Source organism: Nycticebus coucang, chromosome 8 (genome assembly GCF_027406575.1).
Source record: "Nycticebus coucang isolate mNycCou1 chromosome 8, mNycCou1.pri, whole genome shotgun sequence".
Taxonomy (NCBI): domain Eukaryota; kingdom Metazoa; phylum Chordata; class Mammalia; order Primates; family Lorisidae; genus Nycticebus; species Nycticebus coucang.
Window position 1 is genome coordinate 100,216,779 of NC_069787.1, and position 26,877 is coordinate 100,243,655.

Here is a 26,877-nt window from a genome sequence, read left to right on the forward strand (position 1 = left end):
TCAATGTACACAGCTATGATTTAATAAAAAATAAATAAATAAATAAATACACAAACACTAACAAAAGCTGAGGAGCAAAAAAAGGGCTACGTATAATGTTAGTGATCTCCAACACCACAGATAAACAAAACAGTCCTCACGTAATCTGCAGGCAGCCCGTGGGCGGCAGGTTGGAACCCCTGGCAGAAAGAGCCTAGAATTGGAATGTTTTTCTTTCCGAGTCTGACCAAGAAAGGAGGACAGTAAGGAAACCCAAATCAAACTCTGCCCCCTGAGCTCCAGCACTAAACGCCTGACGTCTGAGTCCAGAAGGGTCACTGTGAGAGCTCTGACTTCGCTTCTACGTGGGTGATATTCTAGTTGCTGCTTCCGCCTAACAAACCCCAAAACTTCATGCCTAAAGTTAGCAACCATCAGCCGGGCAGGCCTGTGATCCTCGCACTTTGGGAGACGGAGGCAGAATGATCACTTGAGGCCAGTAATATAAGACCAGCCTAAGCAACATAGCAAGACCCTCCCTCTACAAAAATATTTTTAATAATAGCTGGGCATGGTGGTACATGGCTGTAGTCCCAGCTACGTCAGAGGCTGAGGCAAGACCATAGCTTAAGCTCAGGAGTTGAAAGTTGCAATGAGCTATAATGATGTCGGTGCACTCCAGCCTGGGCAACAAAGCAAGACCCTGTGTCTTTGGAAAAAAAAAAAAAAAAACAGCTGTGTAAATGGTTGTTGATGGCTCACTCACATGGCTGATGAATTGCTACTGCCTGTCATCTGGAAGTTCTGCTGGGACCAAAGGCTAGGAGCCTCAGTACCTTTCCACGTGAGCCCCTCCCTGGGCTACTCAGGCTTCTAAGGAGGAAGCACGGCCGCGGGCTTCTCAGTCTCCAGGACCTCATTGTCAGCCAGGGTGGGAGAAACCTTGGTGGAAGTCTTGGTACTGCTTGACCTTGAACAAATGACGTGACCACGTGTTAGCCTGGAGATGATGAGGGGACTCAAGCTGCAAATTTGTCATCTTACCTGTTTCTTGCTCCCAGGAAGAGACCTGTGCTCTGTGTGAGTGCATGTATGAGCACACACACATATACACATGGGTTCACAGGTGTGTACGTGCCTTTGTTAAGAAGATCGAATCTGCCAGGGGAACTCGTGTGGGCCAGAGGCCATAGTGTGTCTGGGGTGTACAGCCCCATCTCACGTGGTTTTCTTGCTGGCACATGTTTGAGAAATTGTACTCTGGAGACAGTTCCCGGTGGAGTCCTGGACCTTATCAGTCTAGCTGTGGAACAATATTGATCTCAAACGTTTCTGAAACCCACTAAATGATGGTCCTGGTTTTTTCTGAGCACTGACCCGAATCTTTTGTCCGGCAGCCCTGTGCTATGAGGCATGTCTCCAGCAGGACTTGATGACAGGCAACTTTTGAAATGTGGACATTTGAAATCCACAGATTTGAACCCAAAACCCCTTGGGTTCGCAAGCAAGGCCACAGGCATAAGTTGCCTCTTAAAATTAGTCACCCAGCTCATCCTAAAGTGAGTGATGCGTATTTATTTCTGATTAAGGGAAATGATGATCTGAGTAATTAGGAGTTTATATTTGATCTTTAAAACAAAAGGAGTCATTGAAGGTCAGGGTGGGGAACACACAGGAACACTGGAGCCACAGTGGACATACAGAGGGCACGGAGTGTGCAGCATTAGTTGGATTGGGCTGGTCCCTCCCATCCCTCACCCTGTGTCACTGTGTGGCCAGGAGAAGCCGTTTCACTTTGTTGGCCCTCAGCCTTCTCATCTACAAAGTGAAACAGCGAGATACGAAGAGTCCTAATATCCTTTCCAACTGAAGAATGATAATCTTGGAATTAGAAAGGCCCACTTCCTGGTAAGTTTACAGGTTATAGGTTATTGCCTGTGTAAAAAATAGACTCCTTGATGGTTAGATTTGGTAGGCTATTGAAACATCAGATGCAAAAGCTAATTCCTAAGTGTTTTAGTTTTCTATGGATTACAAAAGAAAAGAAAGAAAAGAAAAAGAAGATTAAAATAGTGGCATGATCATTTATTTTGCTCACAAATTTTAGTGTTGACAGGGCTCAGCAAGGTGGCTCTCATCTGGAGTCTCCAGGGTGTGTGGTTTCCAGGGCTGGGAGTGTCTTGTAGGCTTCTTATGTCAGCTATCTGGCTGGGCCTGGGACAGCTGGGTGTCCTTAGGCATCCCTGTGTCCCACCATGAGGTCTCTCCATGGGACCACCTCATGGGAGCTGACCCTCTCGCCTGGGGGCTGAATGCCTCCAAGAGAAACCTGCAGAGGCTGCAGGATCTGCCCTGGCCTTGGAAGGCACGGGGTGTCACTTCTGCTCCATTGTGTCCATCAAGGCAGTCACAGAGACCACCTACGTCCAGGGGGAAGGGAAACAGACTCTACCTCATGGCAGGAGGAGTATCAGAGAACTTATAGACACAATTTGAAATCAGCACACCAAGTGTCTTCTTCCTAATGACAGGGGAGACTCAGAGACTTCCCAGACTCCTGTGATTCTCTGCCACAGGGTTAAAAATGGCAAAGGACAAAGTATCTTACAGCAGAAACTCAGATTAATGAGGAAGGAAGATCTACTTACAAGAAGACAGTGTTTAAATTACTGGGAAAATGAAATGAAATTATGTTTATACAAATTATCCAGTAGCAAATATATCGTGTGTGTGTAAGCAATTTTAAAAGAAAATGTATATATAATTTCTCTTCTACCAAACAATGGTGTACATGAGATGTCAGGATTAGGGAAGAAGAGATAATTAAAGCAAGGGTTTTCAGTTCTTTTATTGTACTACTACAAGCTCCCCCCAGTTACTTGCAAAATAAAGTTAATTAACGAAATTGTTAAAAGAACACCAGAGGTGTCATATAGAGTCCAGGAATAAAGATAGAAGAAAACAGGTAAGAAAGAAGAAAAGTCAAGAGAAGAACAATAAAAATCGGTTCCCCCAAGATGGGAATCATGGCTTTTGAATGTGCAGAGTGTCCTGGGTGGGTTGACAGAGCAAAGCGATGAGTGAAAGTGGTTGAGAGTATAGATTCTGGAGCCAAACTGCTGAAGTTCAGATCAAAGCTTGCCATTCCCCAGCTGTGTGACCATGGGCAGGTTCCTGTACCTCTCTGTGCTCCTTTTCCTCAATCACCACAGACAGTAATAACAGTACTTGCCTCTTCAGATTGCTGTGACAATTAAATGTGTCAGCACAGGCTTAGCCCTTCCAGCAATTCATGGCACATATTAGTTATTTCTCTCTTCACCGATTCCCTCCTTGACTTAGCCAGATGCAAATGTCATGTCCAATATGGACAGTGGGCAGCCAACCAAATAAACAGAAGGAGGAGGACCCTTCCTTCCCTTGGGTCCTGGGATCATATATGCTCTGGAATTTTTGGTAGAAGGAGGCTTCCTGTGACTTCTGGGCACCCATTAATCTGTGGTTTCCACCTCCCCTCCCCCCACCCCACACACACACACTTTATTCCAACATTTTAAAAAGTCAGTTCCACATTTCAAGCATGTCAAGCTAGATTTTAGTTGTAGTTTCCCTTACATCTTTGGGATTAGAGGCGCCAGAGTCCATTATGCAAATGAATGCAAATAACATGCAAAGAGGCAGGAGCCCCAGCTTGTGGGGAGGGGGAATGTGCAGGCCCGCACAAAGGGCCTTGAATGAACATTTGCATGTGTTAGGGAAGCCCTGGGTTGAAGGCCTTGCACGCTTATTGTGACACTGTGGGTTGGATTCAGTTGTTGACCTTTTGTGCCAAAGAGGAAGGTAAATTCTTGTATGATTTCCATATTGAAGGGGACAGTAGAAGTTGAAGGTGGTGATGGGCAGTGCAACATTGTAGCGATTTTTATGATACAAATGAAAAGTTGCTTTGAAACTATGGCTGTGATCCAGGCTGTATCCCAACCAGCCAAGGGTTCTTAGGCAAGTCACTTCCCTTCTTTCATTGCTCCCTTATGAAATATAGGGATTGGATTAGGTGAACCCTAGGTCCCCTGCATTGTAGCATCTAAATGTCACCCTCCAGGTGAAAACCCTTGGCACCCAGGTTGGCAGTGTCCATACATGGTACCAAAGATTTACTCTAAAGTGCAAAGAAGAAAGGGATGAGAGGTTAACTGTCCAGTCCTCCTAGAGAGAAAAATAACTTCAGGGGATCCTGCAACTAAACAAACGAAAAGCCGCAGGAGGACAAACATATTTACGTACACTGTACATCTTCCAGCACCAAAGATTCTGGTCATTGGCTTCCTGGCTGCGAGGATTAGCCCCAGAGCTCTGACGATGGGAAAGTCAGAGTAATTTATTTTCCTGGTGTATCTAAAGACCAGTCTGTATTAACCCCTCTGCCTCCGGAGTGCTCTGAAAGTTCTAGAGGCCGGGGTGGCTCCCACCTGTAGGCTTGTCCCGGGGATCAAACGGTGTCTCTCCTAAAGCATTGTGTTGCCCTGGATGTTGCTGCCAAAAGATTGCCGTGTCCTTGTTCTCTGACACAACTGGTGCTTGACCCCAGGAATCCTCGAGCTCTTAATTTTAATTCCAGCTTTGGGGCAGCCAAGTGAGACTCAGCATGAGCCAGGAAATGTAGTGGGATGAGCACCCAGGGGCAGCCCCTGCCTAGTGGGAGTGGGAGCATCTGGGTGAGTGCTCCTTTCAGGCAATTTGAGGCTCAGCCTGCTCAGCTCCTCATAGGTCCCCAGTGAGACTGAGTTCTCCATGCAGGGCAGCTCGCCTTCCCTTGATTTTCTCTGCTTCACTCATCGCAGGCCCCCACAGCGAACCTCTCAGATCACTTCCCAATATAAACTACTGCACATCAGCCCTGGCTCTGCCCCTCCTTTCTCAGATCTCAGCTATAAGATAGCTATTGTATCAGTTTGCTGGGACTGTCATAGCTGAAAGCCACTGGCCGGGTGGTTTAAACTATGTTCTGCTTCTCATAGTTCTGGATCCTGAGAAGTCTAAGATCAAGGTGCTGGAGGACTAGATGCCCCTGAGCCTCCCCCCACCCCCCGGCTTGCAGCCGGCACCCTCCCCCTGCTTCGTACACGGCTATGGCTCTATGTACCTGCACCCCTGGTGTCTCTGTATGTCCTGATCACCCCTCTGAGGACACCAGTCAGAGTGGATTAGAGCCCACCTATCAGCCTTCTATTACCGTAGTCACTTCTTTGAAGGTTCTATCTCCAAATATAGCCAGAATCTGAGGTAGTGAGGGTTGGGGCTTCAGCATAGGAGCTTGGGGGAACTCAGATCAATCCTTAATAGCATTTGGGGCCCAAACAGAGATTTTTAAGGGAATATTCCTTAAAAGACTGGAGGTCACTACTAGCAGCCCTGAGAGTAGATTGCCCCGCTGGTGTTGAGCAGTGGCAAGGAGGTGGACTGGCCTCTAGCTGCAGAGTACAGCAGCGCATGTATCTTCTTTTTTTTTTTTTTTTTTTTATTTATTTTTTTTATTAAGTCATAGCTGTGTACATGATCATGGGGCACCATACACTTGGTTCATAGACCGTCTGACACATTTTCATCACACTAGTTAACATAGCTTTCGTGGCATTTTCTTAGTTATTTTGCTAAGACCTTTACATTCCACGTTTACTAGGATTCACATATTCCCTTGTAAGATGCACCGCAGGTGTAATCCCATTAATCCCCCTCCCTCTACCTACCTCCCCCCTCCCTCCCCTCCCTTTCCCCCTTCTCCCTATTCTTAGGTTGTAACTGGGTTATAGCTTTCATGTGAAGGTCCTACATTAGTTTCATAATAAGGGTGGGTACATTCTCTCAATCGATGCAGAAAAAGCTTTTGATAACATCCAACATCCTTCATGATCAGAACACTTAAGAAAATTGGTACAGAAGGGACATTTCTTAAACCGATAGAGGCCATCCAGAGCAAACCCACAGCACGCATCTTCTCTGGCTGCACCTTGCTCGGCTTCTTCCTCCTTCTGTATCTTGACGGTAGTTGACCCGAAAAAGCATGTTGACCCGAAAAAGCATGGGCTTTAGACACAGCCCTGGTTTTGCATACTTCTGCTACAGTGAGACTTTCTATGTGTTACCGAATCTCCCTGAACCTCAATTTCCTACCCCATCGAGTGGTCCTGAGGATTAAATTGAGCACAAAGTGTAGGGGCAGAGCAGGAACTCAGTAAACAGTTTTTAGGATTGACTTGAATCAGCAGAACATACTGTTCATATATGTTCTAAATCATGAATGCAAATTTAGAAAAAAGAGATTCTTTAGGGAAAATCACTGGTCCCAGAGGTGATGGGCATTGCTGCCTCTGTTCAATCTGAAGTCCCTCCTTTCCCCCCACCCACTAATTTAGAAGTTCAGGCCAAGGGAGACACCAGTCCATGCCAAAGTCCCAACACACAACTCTGCCAAAGGCTGCCAGGTTTCCCCTGTTTCCTAGAATCTGGCCAGGTCACCTGTCTTCTAGCCAGGGCCCCTACTTTGGGCATTTGTCCTGCTGGAATCCAATGAAGACCAGAGGCTCTAATAGAGTTCTCGGATGCAGACAAATCTCCCTACCTGTAATCTGGGGGGGCCCAGCAGGGACTGAAGGAAAGGCCTGAAAGTGACAAGGGACTTTGTGTGAACAAGGAGGCATTAACAGCTCAGAATCAGGCCTTGACTGGCCACTCCTCAGCAGTAGAGACCAGATTTTCCCAATTCGTATGTTATCAGGAAACAGCTAGTTTCACAGTCTACAAGCTGAATAAAGCCTACATCTCGTGTTTGTATGAGACACTATTTTTAAATATAGGAACCTGCTCTTAGGATTAATAAAATCCACTCACATTTAGAAATGTTTCTAAGTGTATATACTCCTTGTGCATTTTCTCAATGAACTGTAAGTACACTATCATGCAAAATTGTTTTTTCATGTTCTAAAGGGCTCTTCCTACTCAAAAAGGTTAGGTTTCACCAGTGACAGTTTTCCTCAGGGAGCTCAGCTGCAGGAGTGCCACAGGAAAAGCAGGTGATGATAATGACGTGATGCCAGCAGGTGTTTACAAAATGCCTCTCCTCTTCCAGACTGTGCTAAGCGTAGGATGGACTCCAGATCTGGTTCCCTTCTGTGGACCCCTGCCCCCCCCCACATTCCTGCCTGCCACTCTGCTATGGCACTGAGACAGCTTTGTCTTATGTAAGGATTGTTTGTGATGTGGGCAAGGTGGAGACTGCCCTGTTCGTTTCTGTGTCTTCCAGGGTCAAGGAGAGGGTAGACGCTCTTTAATTGTTTGTTGAATAGGCTTGAAGGAACAGAGGTCTGTCCACTTGTACCTTTGTGTAGTATAGATGGAAGATTCAGAAAAGGGCACAGGAGTTGGTTAGCTCTGCCCACCCAGGCCTTCCTCCCCAACTCGGGTGTCTCCCCTTGAGCCAGCTGGCCTGCACCGCTCCACGGCTGCAGAGGAAGAGGCAGACACGGAGACAACAAGCCTGCTTCTGCAGCTCCAGCCCCAGCCTGTCCTGGAAGCTGCCCTGGGGCGGGGGCTCATGCCACCTCAGAGGCATGGGGCATAGGACAGGACAGGCCAGTTTAGCTGCCCTGCTTCTGCTGGTGCTGGTCTCTCTTCCCGACAGGTGCTGGATAGCACCTACCTAATAGACCTGCCCCAACTCCATGTGTGGTTCTCTCTGACTGAGTTAGGCTGAGTTAGCATGGACCTCAGGAGTTCCCAGTGCTCCGCAAGGTCATGGGTAAGGAAGGCCCAGGCTGTAAGCTGCTCCCCAGGTATTTCAACTGTTCTCTCTGTCTCCCTCTCAAGGCTTCCTCCTGATCGTGGCACTGACCGAAGCTCTGGCATTTGCCATCCAGGAACCATCTCCCAGGGAATCTCTTCAGTTCCTCCCCTCAGGCACTCCCCAAGGCACCATGGTGACAGCACTCCTCAGCTCTGCCAGACACTCCTCCCTGGTGACGCTGACCCCCCATCCTGATGGACCCTCTTCACAGGCCACAGCTCCCATGGGAACAACAACAGCCCATCCAGATGGGCATCCTCCTACAGACTCCGTCTCCACCATCGTGGCCACAGCAACCAGCCCCCATTCTGAAAGGCACCTGCCCACAGGGCCCCCTCCAGTGGCCATGACAACCACAACCTCCCACTCAGAGGGCCGCCCCCCAGGGGAAGCCACCCCCACTGTCCTGCTGACAAAGCCACCGGGAGCCACCAGCCATCCCACCACAGCGTCCCCCAGGGCTGCCACACGCAGGATCCCCAGACCCCCAGGCTCTTCCCGAAAGGGGGCTGGGAGTTCAGCTCGCCCTGTCCCGCCTGTCCCTGGTGGCCACGCTGGGAGGAAGGAAGGCCAGCGGGGACGAAATCAGAACTCCACACATCTGGGGCAGAAGCGGCCCCTGGGGAAAATCTTTCAGATCTACAAGGGCAACTTCACAAGATCGATGGAGCCAGAGCCCTCTGCCCTCACCCCCAGGACCCCTCTCTGGGGCCACTCCTCTTCACCACAGCCCCGGACAGTGACTGCAATCACAGCACCCAGCAGCACCTTGTGGGCACCACCCACCACCCCCTTGGTGTCTGCAGAGGATAAGCCAGGCCTTCACACAGCAACCCCAGGGGGTGGTTCTACCGTCACCAGCCGCAGTGGGGAGCCAGACACCACAGCAGCCTCAGGTGCCCCTGCCAGTCCACAACCTGCCCCAGTGCCTTCTCAGCGCCCCCACAGCAATGCGCAGGGTGGCCCCAACCACAGTGACTCCTGGCTTACTGTCACCCTGAGCACCAGCAGACCTCTGTCTGCCAGTGCTGGGGTCTTCACAACCACCATGGGACCCACCCAGGCTGCCTTTGATGCCAGTGTCTCAGCCCCTTCCCAGGGGATTCCTCAGGGAGCATCCACACCCCCACAGGCTACAACTCGCGTCCCGGGGGTCTCAGAAAGCACTGTTTCTCCAGCCAGGGAGGAGGCCGCAGCCACCTTCCTCATGACCGACAGGGTGCCCAGTCCTCTCTCCACAGTGGTGTCCACGGCCACAGGAAACTTTCTCAACCGCCTGGTCCCCGCTGGAACCTGGAAGCCTGGAACAGCAGGGAACATCTCCCATGTGGCCGAAGGGGACAAACCCCAGCACAGGGCCACCATCTGCCTGAGCAAGATGGACATCGCCTGGGTGATCCTGGCCATCAGCGTGCCCATTTCCTCCTGCTGTAAGTGCTTCTCTCTCCCCACCACCCCTCCCTGCTTCCTCTCCACCGTCAACAGGCTCAGCCCAGGATTCCTCCATCCCAGATTTGGGCAGTCCTCACCAAGTGAGCTAAAATTATTCCCAGAACCCCAGAAAACCAGGTAGTGGGACAGGGAATCCTGGGTTAGCCCTAGCCCTAGTCCTCAGCTCTGCCAGCCCATGGTCTGAATGCCCATGGGGAGGACCTTGTCTAATTCAAGCCCGCAGTGTGCAGAAAGAAACACCAAGCCAGAGAAGCCACGGCTCCCCCAGGATCCCAGAGTTAGTGGGAGGCAGGGCCGGGCTGCGAGCTCATAGAGGCTCTCCTCCTGCCCAGGGCTCTGGTCACGATGCCATCCCGCCTCAGGAGTAGCCTGCAAATGCTTCTAGCGACCTGGCACCAAGACCCCTGGGTGAACATTGACACTTCCAAATGTATAGCCTCCAACTAGCAAAGCCCTCCCCTTCCGCTCCTACTTCTCTTCTGCCTTCCTTCTCGTCTTTTCTCTCCTCTTCTTTTTGCCTTCTTCTGTCTCTTCCCCCAAGAAAGAAGAGAAGATGAAGTTTCCACCTGGGGGAGTCCTGTTAGTCTTGGCAAAAACATAGTTCTTGCAGCTAAATAAAGGCTTGAGGGGTACCTGAATTGTAGCAATCTCTGCATTCACCCTGTCTTATTTATTCATAGGTGGTGTGAGCCACGTACAGCTGTTATTTTTTTGCTCTTCTAGGCCACAGTCCCCTCCTTGCTGCTGCCTGTCACTCTGTGAATGAGCAGAAGGGAGGCGTTCCCCCTGCCGTCTCCATAGAGAACTGGACAGAACCTCTGGGGACCTCTCTCCGTGTCTTTTTGGTGTACTCCATCCTGGATTCTCCGATAATCTCACAGGCATCCTCATGGTGCTCAGCCCCATCCCTCTCCTAGTGGTTATCACCTGCCCCTTCCCTGCTCTCTTCCAGGGATGACACCCCATTCCTGGACTCTTACTCTTTGGACAGGCCATTCTCTTTCAACTCTCACCTTGTAATTCCTCTCTGTGATCCTCAGCCATGCTTTCTGAAGCCACATGGAACAATTCATCTGACAACCCCCCAAACATTTGAAATCCTCATCCCAGCCTCTTCAAGTCTTCCTCACAGGTCCATTTGCCCTGGGCCTGGCCCATCTGCCTCCTCTAGGAGCCTCCCCTTTGTGCCCCAGAAGGAAGCCCAGCATTCCACACATGCCTGGTCACAACAGAGGGAGCAGATGTTGGACAACTTGGTCATGTTCAGGCAGCTGGTGGTTTCAAGTCACACCACAGGCTTGCCCTGATCTCAAGAGGAACAAAGCCCCAAAGGTTCCTCTGGAGGAGGCTGTCAATCTAGCTCTCCCAGCCTTTCCTCATGCCATGGGTGGTTGGCACAGGAGGCCTGTCTTTAACATGAACCATGATTTCCACTTGGCTTTGTACTCCAAGATCTTTTTCAATCTGAAGTCTGGATTCTTTTCAGGAACCATGTCTCCTGGTTTTCTCTTCTTTGGGTTGATGAGCAAAGCAAACTTTCTGAGTCAGGGGTGGGTGACCTACTTCTGCTTAAGGGCCCAATTCAGGAAAAGTGAAAATGTTTGCAAGTTGCATGTTTCACTTTTAATGAAAGCAGCTTTATTATCTGTCATGGAAACATATATGTTTAATACTGTGATTGTCCACTTCTAAAACAGAAGAATGATGATGAGAAAATGTAGCACTGTTAGCCAATACATTATTAATGTGGTAATATTAATAATGGGAACCACACACCCCACCTCCTTAGGTGTCCATCTTCCGCCTCGGCCCTGGCTACCTTCATACTTGAGAAGTTAGCACAGTAGAGGCAGCTTTCAAATTTTCTAGCTCTTACATGTGTTTAGGGTGCTCTGGTTTACAAAGTGAGTGCCTATTTTTAATCATTCCCTTCTTAGACCTGTCAGAAAAATAAAATAAAAACAGAAACAAGCAAACACACTGCCAAGATGCTGGGAGGGCTCTGAGCATCACCCACACCTTACGCGTGGGGAGGAAGCTGCCAGGTGAAGCAACCCGCCCAGGGTCCCGGTCACACAGTGAGTCAGTCCCCATCTGGTGGTGCAGAGGCTGTTTGATTAAACGCAGCGCTTCTGGAGTACGCATTGTATGCCAGGCGCTGTGCCACATCCCATGTGTGGTGTGGCTCCCTCCCCAACTCCCAGCACCCTATTCCCACCTGCACCCCCCACGGCCCACATCCACCTGGGTTTTGCGATTCTAAAGGGACCCCTAATTCTCCCCCAGCCCTTCTGTTATGTATGAGTTTAAAATCAGATCAGATCTTCCTGCAAAGCTGGAAAGCCCATGGGTTTCCCACACCAGGCATAAAAGTGTCAGCCAAGGCAGGAGCAAGGACACAGCCTGGAACTGCCCCTCAGGAATGCGTGTGGCCCCCTGAAAGCAGCCCTCAGTTGCTGGCCGTGGAGCATGTTACTTTCTTTTTTTTTTTTTGACTTTATTGTTTGTTTGTTTGTTTATTGTTGGGAATTCATTGAGGGTACAATAAGCCAGGTTACACTGATTGCAGTTGTTAGGTAAAGTCCCGCTTGCAATCAGGTCTTGCCCCCATAAAGTGTGACACACACTAAGGCCCCACCCCCCTCCCTCCATCCCTCTTTCTGCTTCCCCCCCCATAACCTTAATTGTCATTAATTGTCCTCATATCAGAATTGAGTACATAGGATTCATGCTTCTCCATTCTTGTGATGCTTTACTAAGAATAATGTCTTCCACGTCCATGCAGGTTAATACGAAGGATGTAAAGTCTCCATTTTTTTTAATGGCTGAATAGTATTCCATGGTATACATATACCACAGCTTGTTAATCCATTCCTGGGTGGGTGGGCATTTAGGCTGTTTCCACATTTTGGCGATTGTAAATTGAGCTGCAATAAACAGTCTAGTACAAGTGTCCTTATGATAAAAGGATTTCTTTCCTTCTGGGTAGATGCCCAGTAATGGGATTGCAGGATCAAATGGGAGGTCTAGCTTGAGTGCTTTGAGGTTTCTCCATACTTCCTTCCAGAAAGGTTGTACTAGTTTGCAGTCCCACCAGCAGTGTAAAAGTGTTCCCTTCTCTCCACATCCACGCCAGCATCTGCAGTTTTGAGATTTTTGTGATGTGGGCCATTCTCACTGGGGTTAGATGATATCTCAGGGTGGTTTTGATTTGCATTTCTCTAATATATAGAGATGATGAACATTTTTTCATGTGTTTGTTAGCCATTCATCTGTCATCTTTAGAGAAGGTTCTATTCGTGTCTCTTGCCCATTGATATATGGGATCGTTGGCTTTTTCCATGTGGATTAAGTTGAGTTCTCTATAGATCCTAGTTATCAAGCTTTTGTCTGATTGAAAATATGCAAATATCCTTTCCCATTGTGTAGGTTGTCTCTTTGTGTTGGTTATTGTCTCCTTAGCTGTACAGAAGCTTTCAGTTGAATGAAGTCCCATTTGTTTATTTTTGTTGTTGTTGCAATTGCCATGGCAGTCTTCTTCATGAAGTCTTCACCCAGGCCAATATCTTCCAGTGTTTTTCCTATGCCTTCTTTGAGTATTTTTATTGTTTCATGCCTTAAATTTAAGTACTTTATCCATTTTGAATCAATTTTTGTGAGTGGGGAAAGGTGTGGGTGCAGTTTCAGGCTTTTACATATAGACATCCAGTTCTCCCAACACCATTTATTGAATAGGGAGTCTTTCCCCCAAGGTATGTTCTTCTTTGGTTTATCGCAGATTAGGAGGTTGTAAGATGTTAGTTTCATTTCTTGGATTTCAATTCGATTTCAAGTGTCTATGTCTCTGTTTTTGTGCCAGTACCATGCTGTCTTGAGCACTATGGCTGTGTAGTACAGACTAAAATCTGGTATGCTGATGCCCCCAGCTTTATTTTTATTACTAAGAACTGCCTTAGCTATACAGGGGTTTTTCCAGTTCCATAAAAAACACAGAATCATTTTCTCCAAATCTTGAAAGTACAATGTTGGTATTTTGATAGGAATGGCATTGAATAGGTAGATTGCTTTGGGAAGTATAGCCATTTTAACAATGTTGATTCTTCCCAGCCATGAGCATGATATGTTCTTCCATTTGTTAATATCCTCTGCTATTTCCTTTCTGAGGATTTCATAATTTTCTTTATAGAGGTCCTTCACCTCCTTCGTTAGGTGTATTCCTAGGTATTTCATTTTCTTTGAGACTATGGTGAAGGGAGTTGTGTCCTTAATTAGCTTCTCCTCTTGACTGTTATTGGTGTACACAAAGGCTACTGACTTGTGGACATTGATTTTATATCCTGATACATTACTGTATTTTTTGATGACTTCTAGGAGTCTTGTGGTTGAGTCTTTGGGGTTCTCTAAGTATAAGATCATGTCGTCAGCAAAGAGGGAGAGTTCGACCTCCTCTGCTCCCATTTGGATGCCCTTTATTTCCTTGTCTTGCCTAATTGTATTGGCTAGAACTTCCAGCACCATGTTGAATAGTAAAGGTGACAGAGGACAACCTTGTCTGGTTCCAGTTCTAAGAGGAAAAGCTTTCAGTTTTACTCCATTCAGTAAAATATTGGCTGTGGGTTTGTCATAGATAGCTTCAATCGGTTTTAGAAATGTGCCATCTATGCCTACACTCGTCAGTGTTCTAATTAGAAAAGGATGCTGGATTTTATCAAATGCTTTTTCTGCATCTATTGAGAGGATAATGTGATCTTTATTTTTGCCTCTGTTAATATTGTGGATAACGTTTATGGACTTGCGTATGTTAAAACCAGCCTTGCATCCCTGGATGAAGCCTACTTGATCATGATGAATGACTTTTTTGATGATAAGCTGTAATCTATTGGCTAGGATTTTGTTGAGAATTTTTGCATCTGTATTCATGAGTGAGATTGGTCTAAAATTCTCCTTTTTGTTTGAGTCTTTTCCTGGTTTTGGTATCAGGGTGATGTTTGCTTCATAGAATGTGTTGGGGAAGATTCCTTCTTCCTCAATTTTTAGGAATAATTTCTGCAGAACAGGAATAAGCTCTTCCTTGAAGGTTTGATAGAATTTTGGTGTGAAGCCATCTGGACCAGGGCATTTTTTGGTTGGAAGATTTTTTATTGTTTCTTTGATCTCAGTGCTTGAAATTGGTCTGTTCAGGAGCTCTATTTCTTCCTGGCTAAGTTTAGGGAGAAGGTGTGATTCCAAATATTGATCCATTTCCTTCACATTGTCAAATTTCTGGGCATAGAGTTTCTGGTAGTATTCAGAGATGATCTCTTGTATCTCTGTGGGATCAGTTGTTATTTCCCCTTTATCATTTCTGATTGAGGTTACTAGAGATTTTACTTTTCTATTTCTCGTTAGTCTGGCCAATGGTTCATCTATTTTATTTATTTTTTCAAAAAACCAACTCTTTGTTTCATTAATTTTCTGAATGATTCTTTTGTTTTCAATTTCATTGATCTCTGATTTGATTTTGGATATTTCTTTTCTTCTACTGAGTTTAGGCTTAGATTGTTCTTCTTTTTCCAATTCCATAAGATGGCTTGGAGATTGTTGATGCGCTCTCTTTCTGTTTTTTGAATGTAGGCATCTAAAGTGATGAATTTTCCTCTCAAAACTGCTTTTGCAGTATCCGACGGGTTTTGGTAGCGTGTGTCTTCATTGTTCTTATGCTCAAGGAAGTTAATGATTTCCTGTTTTATTTCTTCCTGCACCCAACTGTCATTCAACAGAAGGTTGTTTAATTTCCATGCCTTTGTGTGGGGTCGAGCGTTTTTGTTAGAGTTGAGTTCCACCCTTAGTGCCTTATGGTCTGAGAAGATACAAGGTAAAATTTCAATTCTTTTGATTCTGTTGATATTTGTTTTGTGTCCCAGGATATGATCAATTTTGGAGAATGTTCCATGGGGTGATGAGAAGAATGTATATTCTTTATCTTTGGGATGGAGTGTTCTATATGCGTCTATCAAGCACAGTTGTTCTAGGGACTCATTTAAATCTCTTATATCTTTGTTTAATTTCTGTTTAGAGGATCTGTCCAGCTCTGTAAGAGGAGTGTTAAAGTCCCCTGTTATTATGGTATTATCAGATATCATATTGCTCAGACTGAGTATGGTCTGTTTCAAGAATCTGGGAGCATTTAAATTGAGTGCATAAATATTTAGAATTGAAACATCTTCTTGATGTATTTTTCCCTTCACCAATATAAAGTGACTATCTTTGTCTTTTTTGGCTTTAGTTGCTTTAAATCCACATGAATCTGAAAATAAGATTGCAACTCCTCTTTTCTTCTGAATTCCATTTGCCTGAAAAATTGTCTTCCAACCCTTGACTCGGAGCTTTAATTTGTCTTTTGAAGTCAGGTGTGTTTCTTGTAGACAGCAAATGGATGGCTTATGTTTTTTAATCCAGTCAGCCAATCTATGTCTCTTCAGTGGGGAATTCAATCCATTAACATTTATTGAGATAATTGATAAGTGTGGTAGTATTCTATTCATCTTATTTTGTGAGAGTCCATTGCTTAGTTTTATCTTTTGCATCAGTGTGGAGGTTAGGTTCTGTCCTTTAATTTCTGAGTTCTTACTTTGCTGCTGATCCATTGTGGTGGTCAGTGTGCAGAACAGGTTGAAGTACTTCCTGTAGAGCTAGTCTTGTTGTGGCAAATTTCCTCAGTGTTTGTATATCCGTAAATGATTTGATTTCTCTGTCAATTTTTAAGCTTAGCTTAGCAGGGTACAGAATTCTGTAGGCTGGAAATTGTTCTGCTTAAGTAGATTAAAGGTAGATGACCATTGTCTTCTTGCTTGGAAAGTTTCATTAGAGAAGTCTGAGGTCACTCTGATGGATTTGCCCCTGTAGGTCAACTGGCGCTTACTCCTGGCAGCTTGCAGAATCTTTTCTTTTGTCTTGACTTTGGACAGGTTCATCACAATGTGCCTTGGAGAAGCTCGGTTAGAGTTGAGGCGACCTGGGGTCTGATATCCCTCTGAAAGCAGTGTGTCAGAATCTTTAGTGATATTTGGGAAATTTTCTTTTATAGTATTCTCTAGTATGGCTTCCATTCCTGTGGGGCATTCTTCTTCCCCTTCTGGGATTCCTATAACTCTATGTTGGAACGCTTCAGAAAGTCCCATAATTCTGACAGTGAACATTCTGCTTTCTCTCTCTTCTTTTCTGCCTCTTTTACTATCTGAGTTATCTCAAGGACTTTGTCTTCTACCTCTGAGATTCTTTCTTCTGCATGGTCTAACCTGTTGCTGATACTTTCCATTGCATCTTTAAGTTCCCTAATTGACTGTTTCAGTTCCTTCAGCTCTGCTATATCCTTTTTTTTTATTATTAAATCATAGTTGTGTACATTAGTGCAATCACCTGTACCCATTCTAAGATGTACCATAGATGTGACCCCACCCATTACCCTCCCTCCACCAAAACCTCCCCACTCCCTTCCCCTTCCTTGGCCCTTTCCCTATAGTCTTGTGCTATAGTTGGGTTATAGTCTTCATGTGAAAGCTATAATTTAGCTTCATAGTAGGGCTGAGTACATTGGATACTTTTTCTTCCATTCCTGGGATACTTTGCTAAGATGAATATGTTCCAGCTCCATCCATGTAAACATGAAAGAGGTAAAGTCTCCATCTTTCTTTAAGGCTGCATAATATTCCATGGTACACATGTACCACAATTTGCTAGTCCATTCGTGGGTTGATGGGCACTTGGGCTTCTTCCATGACTTAGCAATTATGAATTGGGCTGCAATAAACATTCTGGTACAGATGTCTTTGTTATGTTGTGACTTTTGGTCTTCTGGGTATAAACCTAGTAAAGGAATTATAGGATCGAATAGCAGATCTATCTCTAGGTCTCTAAGTGTTCTCCAAACATCCTTCCAGAAGGAACGTATTAGTGGGCATTCCACCAGCAGTGTAGAAGTGTGCCCTTTCCTCCACATCCATGCCAACATTTCTGGTTTTGGGATTTTGTTATGTGGGCTTCTCTTACTGGGGTTAGGTGATATCTCAGAGTAGTTTTGGTTTGCATTTCTCTGATGATTAAGGATGATGAACTTTTTTTCATGTGTTTGTAGATTGTGAGTCAGTCTTCTTTAGAGAAGTTTCTCTTCAAGTCCCTTGCCCACCCTGAGATGGGGTCACGTGTTCTTTTCTTGCTAATACGTTTGAGTTCTCTATGGATTCTGGTTATTAGACCTTTATCAGAGGTATAACCTGCAAATATTTTCTCCCATTCTGAGGGCTGTCTGCTTGCTTTACTCACTATGTTCTTGGCTGTGCAGAAGCTTTTTAGTTTGATCAGGTCCCAGTAGTGTATTTTTGATACTGCTTCAATTGCCTGGGGAGTCCTCCTCATAAAATATTCACCTAGGCCGATTCCTTCAAGAGTTTTCCCTGCACTTTCTTCAAGTATTTTTATAGTTTCATGTCTTAAGTTTAAATCTTTGATCCAGTGAGAGTCTATCTTAGTTAATGGTGAAAGGTGTGGGTCCAGTTTCAATCTTCTACAGGTTGCCAGCCAGTTTACCCAGCACTATTTGTTAAATAGGGAATCTTTTCCTCACTGAATGTTTTTAATTAGCTTGTCAAAGATCAAATAATGGTAAGTAGCTGGATCCATCTCTTGGTTCTCTATTCTGTTCCAGACATCTACTTCTCTGCTTTTGTGCCAGTACCATGCTGTTTTGATCACTATGGATTTATAGTACAGTCTCAGGTCTGGTAGCGTGATTCCTCCTGCTTTGTTTTTATTGCTCAGTAATGTTTTGGCTATTCAAGTTTTTCTCTGATTCCATATAAAATGAAGTATTATTTTTTCAAGATCTTTAAAGTATGACAATGGAGCTTTAATAGGAATTTCATTAAAGTTATATATTGCTTTGGGCAGTATGGACATTTTAACAATGTTGATTCTTCCCAGCCGTGAGAATGGTATGTTTTTCCATCTGTTAACATCTTCGGCTATTTCTTTTCTTAGAGTTTCATAGTTCTCTTTGTAGAGATCTTTCACTTCCTTTGTTAGGTATACTCCCAAATATTTCATCTTCTTTGGCACTACTGTGAAAGGAATAGAGTCCTTGACTGTTTGTTAGGCTTGGGTATTGTTGGTATATATAAAGGCTACAGATTTATGAGTGTTGATTTTGTAGCCTAAGACATTGCTATATTCCTTGATCACTTCTAAAAGTTTTATAGTAGAATCACTAGTGTTTTCCAGATATACGATCATATCATCTGCAAAGAGTGAAAGTTTGATCTCTTCTGACCCTATGTGAATACCCTTGATCGCCTTTTCTTCCCTAATTGCAATGGCTAAAACTTCCATTACAATGTTAAAGAGCAATGGAGACAATGGGCAACCTTGCCTGGTTCCTGATCTAAGTGGAAATTATTTCAATTTAACTCCATTCAATATGAGATTGGCTGTGGGTTTGCTGTAGATGGCCTCTATTAGTTTAAGAAATGTCCCTCTATACCAATTTTCTTAAGTGCTTTGATCATGAAGGGATGCTGGATATTATCAAAAGCTTTTTCTGCATCAATTGAAAGAATCATATGGTCTTTATTTTTAAGTTTGTTTATGTGTTGAATTACATTTATAGATTTATGTATATTGAATCAGCCTTGAGACCCTAGGATACACCGACTTGGTCATGGTGTATAATTTTTTTTGATGTGTTGTTGGATTATGTTTGTTAGGATCTTATTGAGTATTTTAGCATCTATATTCATTAGTGATGTTGGTCTCTAAATTTCTTTTCTTGTTGGGTCTTTCCCTGGTTTGGGGATCAAGGTGATGTTTGCTTCATAGAATGTGCTGGGTAACATTCCTTCTTTTTCTATATTTTGGAAGAGGTTTAGTAGTATAGGTACTAGTTCTTCTTTAAATGTTTGGTAGAATTCTGACGTAAAGCCATCTGGTCCTGGGCTTTTCTTTTTAGGGAGATTTTGTATAGTTGATGCTATTTCAGAATTTGATATAGGCCTGTTCAACATTTCTACTTCATTCTGGCTAAGTCTTGGTAGGTGGCGTGCTTCCAGGTATTGGTCAATTTCTTTCAGATTTTCATATTTGTGAGAGTAGAGTTTCTTGTAGTATTCGTTAAGGATTTTTTTAATTTCTGAGGGGTCTGTTGTTATTTCATCATTACCATTTCTAATTGATGAAATTAGAGATTTTACTCTCTTTTTTCCTGGTTAAGTTGGCCAAAGGTTTATCTATTTTATTGATCTTTTCAAAAAACCAGCTTTTGGATTTATTGGTCTATTGTATAATTCTTTTGTTTTCAATTTCATTTAATTCTGCTCTGATTTTGGTTATTTCTTTTCTTCTGCTGCCTTTGGGGTTGAAGTGTTCTTCTTTCTCCAGTTGCTTGAGATGTTCCATTAAGTTATTGACTTCCTCTCTTTCCGTTTTCTTGAGGAAGGCTTGCAGTGCTATAAATTTACCTCTTAGGACTGCCTTTGCAGTATCCCAGAGGTTCTGGCAATTCGTGTCTTGATTGTTGTTTTGTTCCAAAAATATGTTGATTTCCTTCTTAATCTTGTCTATAACCCATGTATCCTTCAGCATAAGGTTGTTTAGCTTCCATGTTTTTGTATGGGTATGCAGGTTCCTGTTGTTATTTAGTTCAACTTTTATTCCATGATGGTCTGAGAAGAGGCAAGTAATAATTTCTATTTTTTTCAATTTGCTGAGGTTAGATTTGTGGCCTAGGATATGGTCAATTTTGGAGTATGTTCTGTGGGCTGATGAGAAGAATGTGTATTCAGTTTTGTTGGGATGAAATGTTCTATAGATGTCTGTTAAGTCCAGATGTTGAATGGTTGAGTTTAAATCTAAAATTTCTTTGCTTAGCTTCTTTTTGGAGGATCTATCCAGGACTGCTAAAGGGGTGTTAAAATCTCCAACTACTCTGGACGTAGAGGAAATCGAGTTGCTCATGTCTGTTAGAGTTTCTCTTATAAATTGAGGTGTGTTGTGGTTGGGTGCATAAATATTAATAATTGAGATCTCATCATATTGAGTGTTACCTTTAACAAATATGAAGTGTCCATCCTTATCCTTAATTATTTTGGTTGGTTTAAAGCCTATTGCGTCTGCGAACAGGATTGCAACGCCTGCTTTTTTCTGCTTTCCATTTGCCTGGAATATAGATGACCATCCCTTCACCTTGAGTCTATATCTGTCTTTTAATGTAAGATGCAATTCTTGGATGCAGCAGATATCTGGCTTGAGTTTTTGTATCCAGTCTTCCTACCTATGCCTCTTTAGAGGACAATTTAAACCATTCACATTAATTGAGAGTATTGACAAGCCTTTCAAGAGACCGGTGGACATTTTTAATCCTTTTGTGACTGTGGAAGTTGGAATTGGATCAAAAATTTTTGGGGTGGGTTTACTTTTGTGGTGGAGAATTACGCTGGTCTTTATGGAGGATAGGTCTAAGAATGTCCTGGAGAGCTGGTTTAGTTGTAGCAAATTTCTTCAACATGTGAATGTCGTTGAAGTATTTAATTTCTCCATCATAAATGAAGCTCAGTTTAGCTGGGTACAGGATCCTGGGTTGAAAGTTATTTTGTTTTAGGAGATTAAAAGTCGATGACCATCCTCTTCTAGCTTGAAAGGTTTCAGCAGAGAGATCTGCAGTTATTCTGATATTCTTCCCCTTGTAGGTAATGGTTTTCTTTCGTCTGGCAGCTTTCAGAATTTTCTCCTTCATATTAACTTTAGTGAAATTGATTATGATGTGTCTGGGGGATGTCTTATTTGGGTTGAGTCATGCTGGAGTTCTGAAACTGTCTGCTATCTGAATTTCGGAATCTCTTGGCATGTCTGGAAAGTTCTCCTTCATAATCTCATGGAGAAGAGACTCTGTGCCTTGTGAAGCCACTTTGTCACTTTCGGGGATCCCTATAAGACGAATATTGGTTGTCTTCAAATTATCCGAGAGCTCTCTAAGAGAGTGGTCTGTTTTTGCTCTCCATTTCTTTTCTTCTTTGAGGGTTTGGGAGCGTTCAAAAGCTTTGTCTTCAATGTCAGAAATCCTTTCTTCTGCTTGCTCCATTCTGTTACTGAGGGGTTCTACTGTGTTTCTCAGCTCTTTGAGGGATGCAACTTCTTGTCTCAATGTGTCGAAATCTTTGGTCATTTGGTCTTTGAATCCGTTGAATTCTTGAGATAGCTTTTGGAATTCTAATTCGATCTTATTTGCTATCCAGATCCTGAATTCAATTTCTGACATCTCAGCTATTTGTTTGTGCATGGGGTCTTGTGCTGTTTCTGCCCCATTGATCCTTGGGGGAGTTGATCTACTCTGATTATTCGTATTGCCAGAGTTTTTCTGGTGATTTCGCCTCATGATTGTTTTTCACCATTGCCTCTGGCTGTCCTCAGAGTTGGGGAGGTGTCTCTCCAAGATTAGAACCCAGTGGGATCACTGTATTGTTGCTGGATCGTTGTAGGGAGTGACCCTTTGTAGTTCCTCTGGGGATGCTCTAGCTAGGGAGTTCTGGTTGTGGAAGCAGCTCCAGTTTGTGACACACCCGGATCCAGCAACAGGGCTGGGGGTGGTGCACACGGTTCTGGGAGTGCCGCACCCAGTGACTTTGGCACAGAGAGCCCAAGGCTCCAGCAGTCTCTGGCCAGGAGAGGAGCTCTGCACAGAGGCAGGGAGGCTCCAAAGGGTACGCAGCTACCAGACTCCCTGTCCAGATGAATGGGCTAGTGTGGAAGCTGGGAGGACACAGGAGGGACGACGCAGGGTTGTGTGGCTCCCACAGTTCCTGGTCAGGGAATGTGGAGGCCCAGTGGGTGCGGGTCACGGGTCGGGGGTCGCTGCACAGCTCTTATGGAGGTCTAGGCGGCGCCAAGCCCAGGAGTTTGAGGTTGCTATGAGCTGTGACGTCACAGCACTCTACCCAGGGCAACAGCCCAAGGCTCCAGTGTGCCAAAACTGTCTCATTCTGCCCCTAAGGATTAAGGCTGTAAGGCAGCTCAGTCCCCGCCTTTAGGCTGCTCAGTCATTAGGTTACTTTGACCCACCCAATCCTTGCTCTGAGACCCTGAGGTCAGAGCTTGCCGGGGCAGTTCTTTCACAATGGCTTCCTGCACCCAGCTCAGTGGCTCAGTCTGGGGCCCCAGACTATGCCCAAAGTGCTCCACACTCCTGCTCAAGCTCTCCCAAAGGCAGTTCAACTGAGTGCCAAATCCAAGAACACCAAAACAGTTCACAGGTAAGGCCTTTCCGGTTTGCAGTCTCACTGCTGCTTGTACTTACGGTTGCCATTGTGATTAGGTTGATTGAACACACGCAACCACTTGCCAGTTTTCCACTGTTTTTGTCCTCTTCTTGGGGTCCAGAAGTCCCTTGCTGGCTCCCTGTATCCTCAAAGGGATGATTATAGGCAGATCCCACCAGCCAGAGATGCCTGGAGTCTTGTCTCCCCAGACTTGCTTATCCCAGTTGCAGGGAAGCTGTTACTCAGCCGCCATCTTTAATCCGATCGCTATCCTTTTTATATTCTTCATATCATTCATCTCTTATTTGATTCTGTTTTTGGATTTCCTTTTGGTTATTTTCCACTTTATTAGCAGTTTCCTTCATTGTTTCCATCATTTTCTTTCATTGTTTTCATGTGTATTCTAAATTCCCTTTCTGTCATTCCTAACATTTCTTTATAAGTGGAATCCTCTGCAGTAGCTACCTCATGGTCCCTTGGCGGGGTTGTTCTGGACCGGTTCTTCATGTTGCCTGGAGTTTTATGCTGATTCTTCCTCATGAGTGATTTCTTTTATCTGTTTCCTTGCCCTAATTTTTCTTTCACTTCCTCTTGCTATTTAAGTTCTCGTGCCCGTGGAAGTTGCGGGTGGGTTTAGACCGATTGAACACACGCGACCACTTGCCGGTTTTCCACTGTTTTATTCCTCCTCTTGGGGTCCAGAAGTCTCTCGCTGACTCCCTGTATCCTCACAGGGGCGATGATAGGCAGATCCCACCAGCCAGAGATGCCTGGAGTCCTATCTCCCCAGAATCACGGTGCCCAGATGCAAGGAAGCTGTTACTTGGCCGCCATCTTGCTCTCCACCTCTTTCATGTTTACATGGATGGAGCTGGAACATATTCTTCTTAGTAAAGTGTGTCAAGAATGGAAGCAGCATGTTACTTTCTAATGAAAGATATGAAGTTGTGTTCTAAGTAGACTTTGGTAGCCCTTGGGAACCACATACCCCACCTCCTTTGGTATCCATCTTGCGTTTCCGACCATGTGTGGGGAGGCCCGTGAGCCTCCCTCCCCAAGGCTCCCGCCTCGGCCCTGGCTGCCTCCGCGTCAGCTCCCTACCTCGACTCATGGCCCCGACTCCTGTGGGACCATCACTAACCCTGTGAAGGCCCCCAGTGAGAGGGACATTAAGATAGAAGCGCATATGTCCAGCTTCAGAACCCTGCACTCTCTCGGTAAATATCCTACCTATTGGGATATTTTCCCTGTTTTCATAGCCTAGTCCCCCTCTGGTCATCAAGCAAGCAGACTACTTCCAGGTCTAAGATCCCCTTGTTTCAGAACTTTTAAGTAGTTCCATTTATCTGAAAGCTACTTACAGACCTCAAAGAAGGGTGCCATTCTTTGCCAATTTGCCAGCTATTTCAGGCAATCTGAGCTGGTTGCAAAGTGCATGCATCACTTTCCTCTTATCTGGCTTTTCAGACCAGCACTGGCCTCTGCCCTGCTTTCCTGCAGGCACAAGGAGCCAGAGATGGCCTCGATGCTGGGCAGGGGCTCCCTGTGCTCCTGATAGAAGCAGGGGGTGAGCACAGTGGATCTCAGGCCTGTGCATGGAAGAAGAGCAACAGTTCTGCCTTTCCAAAGTACAACCCTATGGCCAGAGGATGTGTGTGTGCCAGGGAGAAAAGCTTTGTCTACTGAGCCTTGCCAGATACTCAGCCCCACACAGCTTCAGATGTGCTGAGCACTGAAACTGACTGGATCCAGGCCACGCTCAGTTAAGGCAAGGGAGCTGGGTGGCTCCTGAGCTGGTCTCTGCTGCCACCATCAGGACACACACCACCCACATCCTTGCTAGAAGCCTCTGGACATGGCTCTGAGTGGCCCGCACCTGCCATTGTCAGTGTCAAGGTTTCCTGGCGCATCTGTTCTGTGGCTCTAGTGGGCCCCTTTGTCTATCAGGTGTCATGCCCATTCCTAAGAATGTCTTCACCCACCCTCCCTGGGAGAAGATGGGTCTGTCTGGAGGTAAAGCCAGGAAACAGGGCCACCTATAGATCTTTGTCATCACCAAGCCAAGTTCAGCCTGGCTCCCTTCTCTGACCCTAGACACTTGAGGGTCCAGGCACACTGGGCCACTTCCAGAAGGTGGGGCATTAGTGCAGCATTCAAAGAGATCACAAGCCATTGTGCCCAGTGATGGTTGGTGATGTTCGTTATTCCGGGAAGATTAGATCTGAATGTACATGTGTGCCTTTTCATTCACAGGCCCTGAATCAGTGGTTCTCAACCTTCCTACTGCCTCCTAATGCTATGACCCTTTAATAAAGTTCCTCATGTTATGGTGACCCCCAACCATAAAATTATTTGCATTGCTACTTCATAACTGTAATTTTGCTACTGTTATGAATCGTAATGTAAATATCTGATATGCAGGATGTATTTTCATTGTTATAAAGGGGTCGTGACCCACAGGTTGAGAATCAGGCCCTAAATGATTTTGTAATTATTATATAAGAAAACTCTGGATTGGGTGGCGCCTGTGGCTCAGTCGGTAAGGCGCCAGCCCCATATGCCGAGGGTGGTGGGTTCAAGCCTGGCCCCGGCTGAACTGCAACCAAAATATAGCTGGGTGTTGTGGCGGGTGCCTGTAGTCCCAGCTACTCGGGAGGCTGAGGCAAGAGAATCGCTTAGGCCCAGGAGTTGGGGGTTGCTGTGAGCTGTGTGATGCCATGGCACTCTACCGAGGGCCATAAAGTGAGACTCTGTCTCTACAAAAAAAAAAAAACTCTGGATCAGAATAGCTCTTGCCAAGAAAGGTAAGGAAAAGAGTAGAAGAGATTGGGGCTAGAGAACGTGCAGCCAGGAGGCTTATCTCCTTGAGGCTTATGGACGAGAAGGAGGAAGAGGGGAAGTTGCTCAGGGCAGGCCGGGCTGTCCAGGGGTGCATTCTGGCCACACAGTGTCATGCCCACATCAACAGCTCTTCCCTGAGCTTCTCAGCCAGCACGCCTGGTGGGTTCTCCAGGAGCTTCTGCAGGCCTGTTCCCACCCACCAGGCTGAGGAACCAGACTAAGCAGACTAACCTGGCCTCCTTCCACATCCTGAGCCCCACCTCATGGCCTCCTCCCTCAGCCTCTGGAGGAGGGAAATGACCGTCCACAGCCCTGGATCACCCCTCACTTTGACACTACACTAATCCTTCCCCTCGCTGGTCTCAGGGTTTTTATAAAACAAAGGGGCCAAAGTATAATGTGTCATCACCCCCTGTCCTCTCCGGTTTCTCTTTAACTATGTGTGGACCAGAAGAGAGGAAGTCTGCTGCGCTAGCAAGACTTGGTATGTGGAATTCAACACACCTGCATGGAAGCCCAGCTCTTACCCTGCTGGCCGTCAGACTCACACAAGTTACATGATCATCAGTTCCATGTTTTCCCATCTGCAAAATGGGACCAGCGCCTGCTGTGTTAGTTCTTTCAAGAAGCAGGCACTAAGGCAGGATTAAGCATGCAAGAAAATTATTGGGGAAACATCTGCAAAATGTTCAGGAAGGAACTGGAGTGGGCAGAGAAAGCCCTAGACTGCACTGGAGGCCTGACACCCACGACAGGCGGCAGGAAGGAGGAGTGGGTAGGGAGTCTTGGACTGCAGTGCAGTTCTGAGAACGTTTCTTCCAGGCCAATAGAAGTCTGGGAGAGTCCTGTGTGCCAAAGAAATAGGCCTGAGCTAGTACACCTGCCTTGGCCAGTCATGGCTGGGAGCAGCCTAGGAAACAGGACCTCGGCACGAAGGAGAGAGCAGGCCTTATCCCAGTGTCTGCCATGGAAAAGATGCTCAGTAAATGGCAGTGATCAAATAGTGATGATTATTCATCCTGTTAGGATTTGCAGTTGTGCTCAGCAAGAGAGCAGTTTCAGCAGGTGTTGGGCCTTGGGGGACCTGTAGGGCTTCATGCCCATTTCTAGGCCCCAGCACCTGAAACCATCCTAGAAATGTGAGCACAGTACCCGAAGTCTGCATCTCAAAGTCAGCAACCCTGCTTCTCCCGGACTCACCTCTGACGGCCAGTGGCATTGCCCATTGAGGTGCCTGTACTGCCAGGAGCTTACCTGACTCTCAGCCCTATTCACCTCCTCTGGAGTCGGGCTGGCTATCGCTTTAGGGGAAACAGAGCTGTACAAGTTTCTGGACTAAATGGTAAAGGGAGTGGCCAGCGCCATGTGGTTGACATACCTCGTGTATTCCCTCCAGTGTTCAGGACAATGCTCATCAGCTTGAAGGTCACTGAGACCTGGGATTAAGTTGCAGCAATTATTTGGGTGATCAATGTTATTAACTTT

The 26,877-nt window shown here is 45.6% G+C and overlaps 1 protein-coding gene across 5 annotated transcripts in view; it reads left to right on the forward strand.

The window, feature by feature from the left end:
* The window catches only part of TMEM108 (transmembrane protein 108), a 358,100-nt gene that overhangs the window by 323,427 nt on the left and 7,796 nt on the right, over positions 1-26,877 (forward strand). For all 5 annotated transcript variants that reach the window (XM_053600553.1, XM_053600549.1, XM_053600550.1 and 2 more), the window contains exon 3: positions 7,843-9,249. In XM_053600553.1, coding sequence (XP_053456528.1) covers positions 7,843-9,249 — 1,407 coding nt within the window. The remainder of the gene's footprint in view (positions 1-7,842; positions 9,250-26,877) is intronic.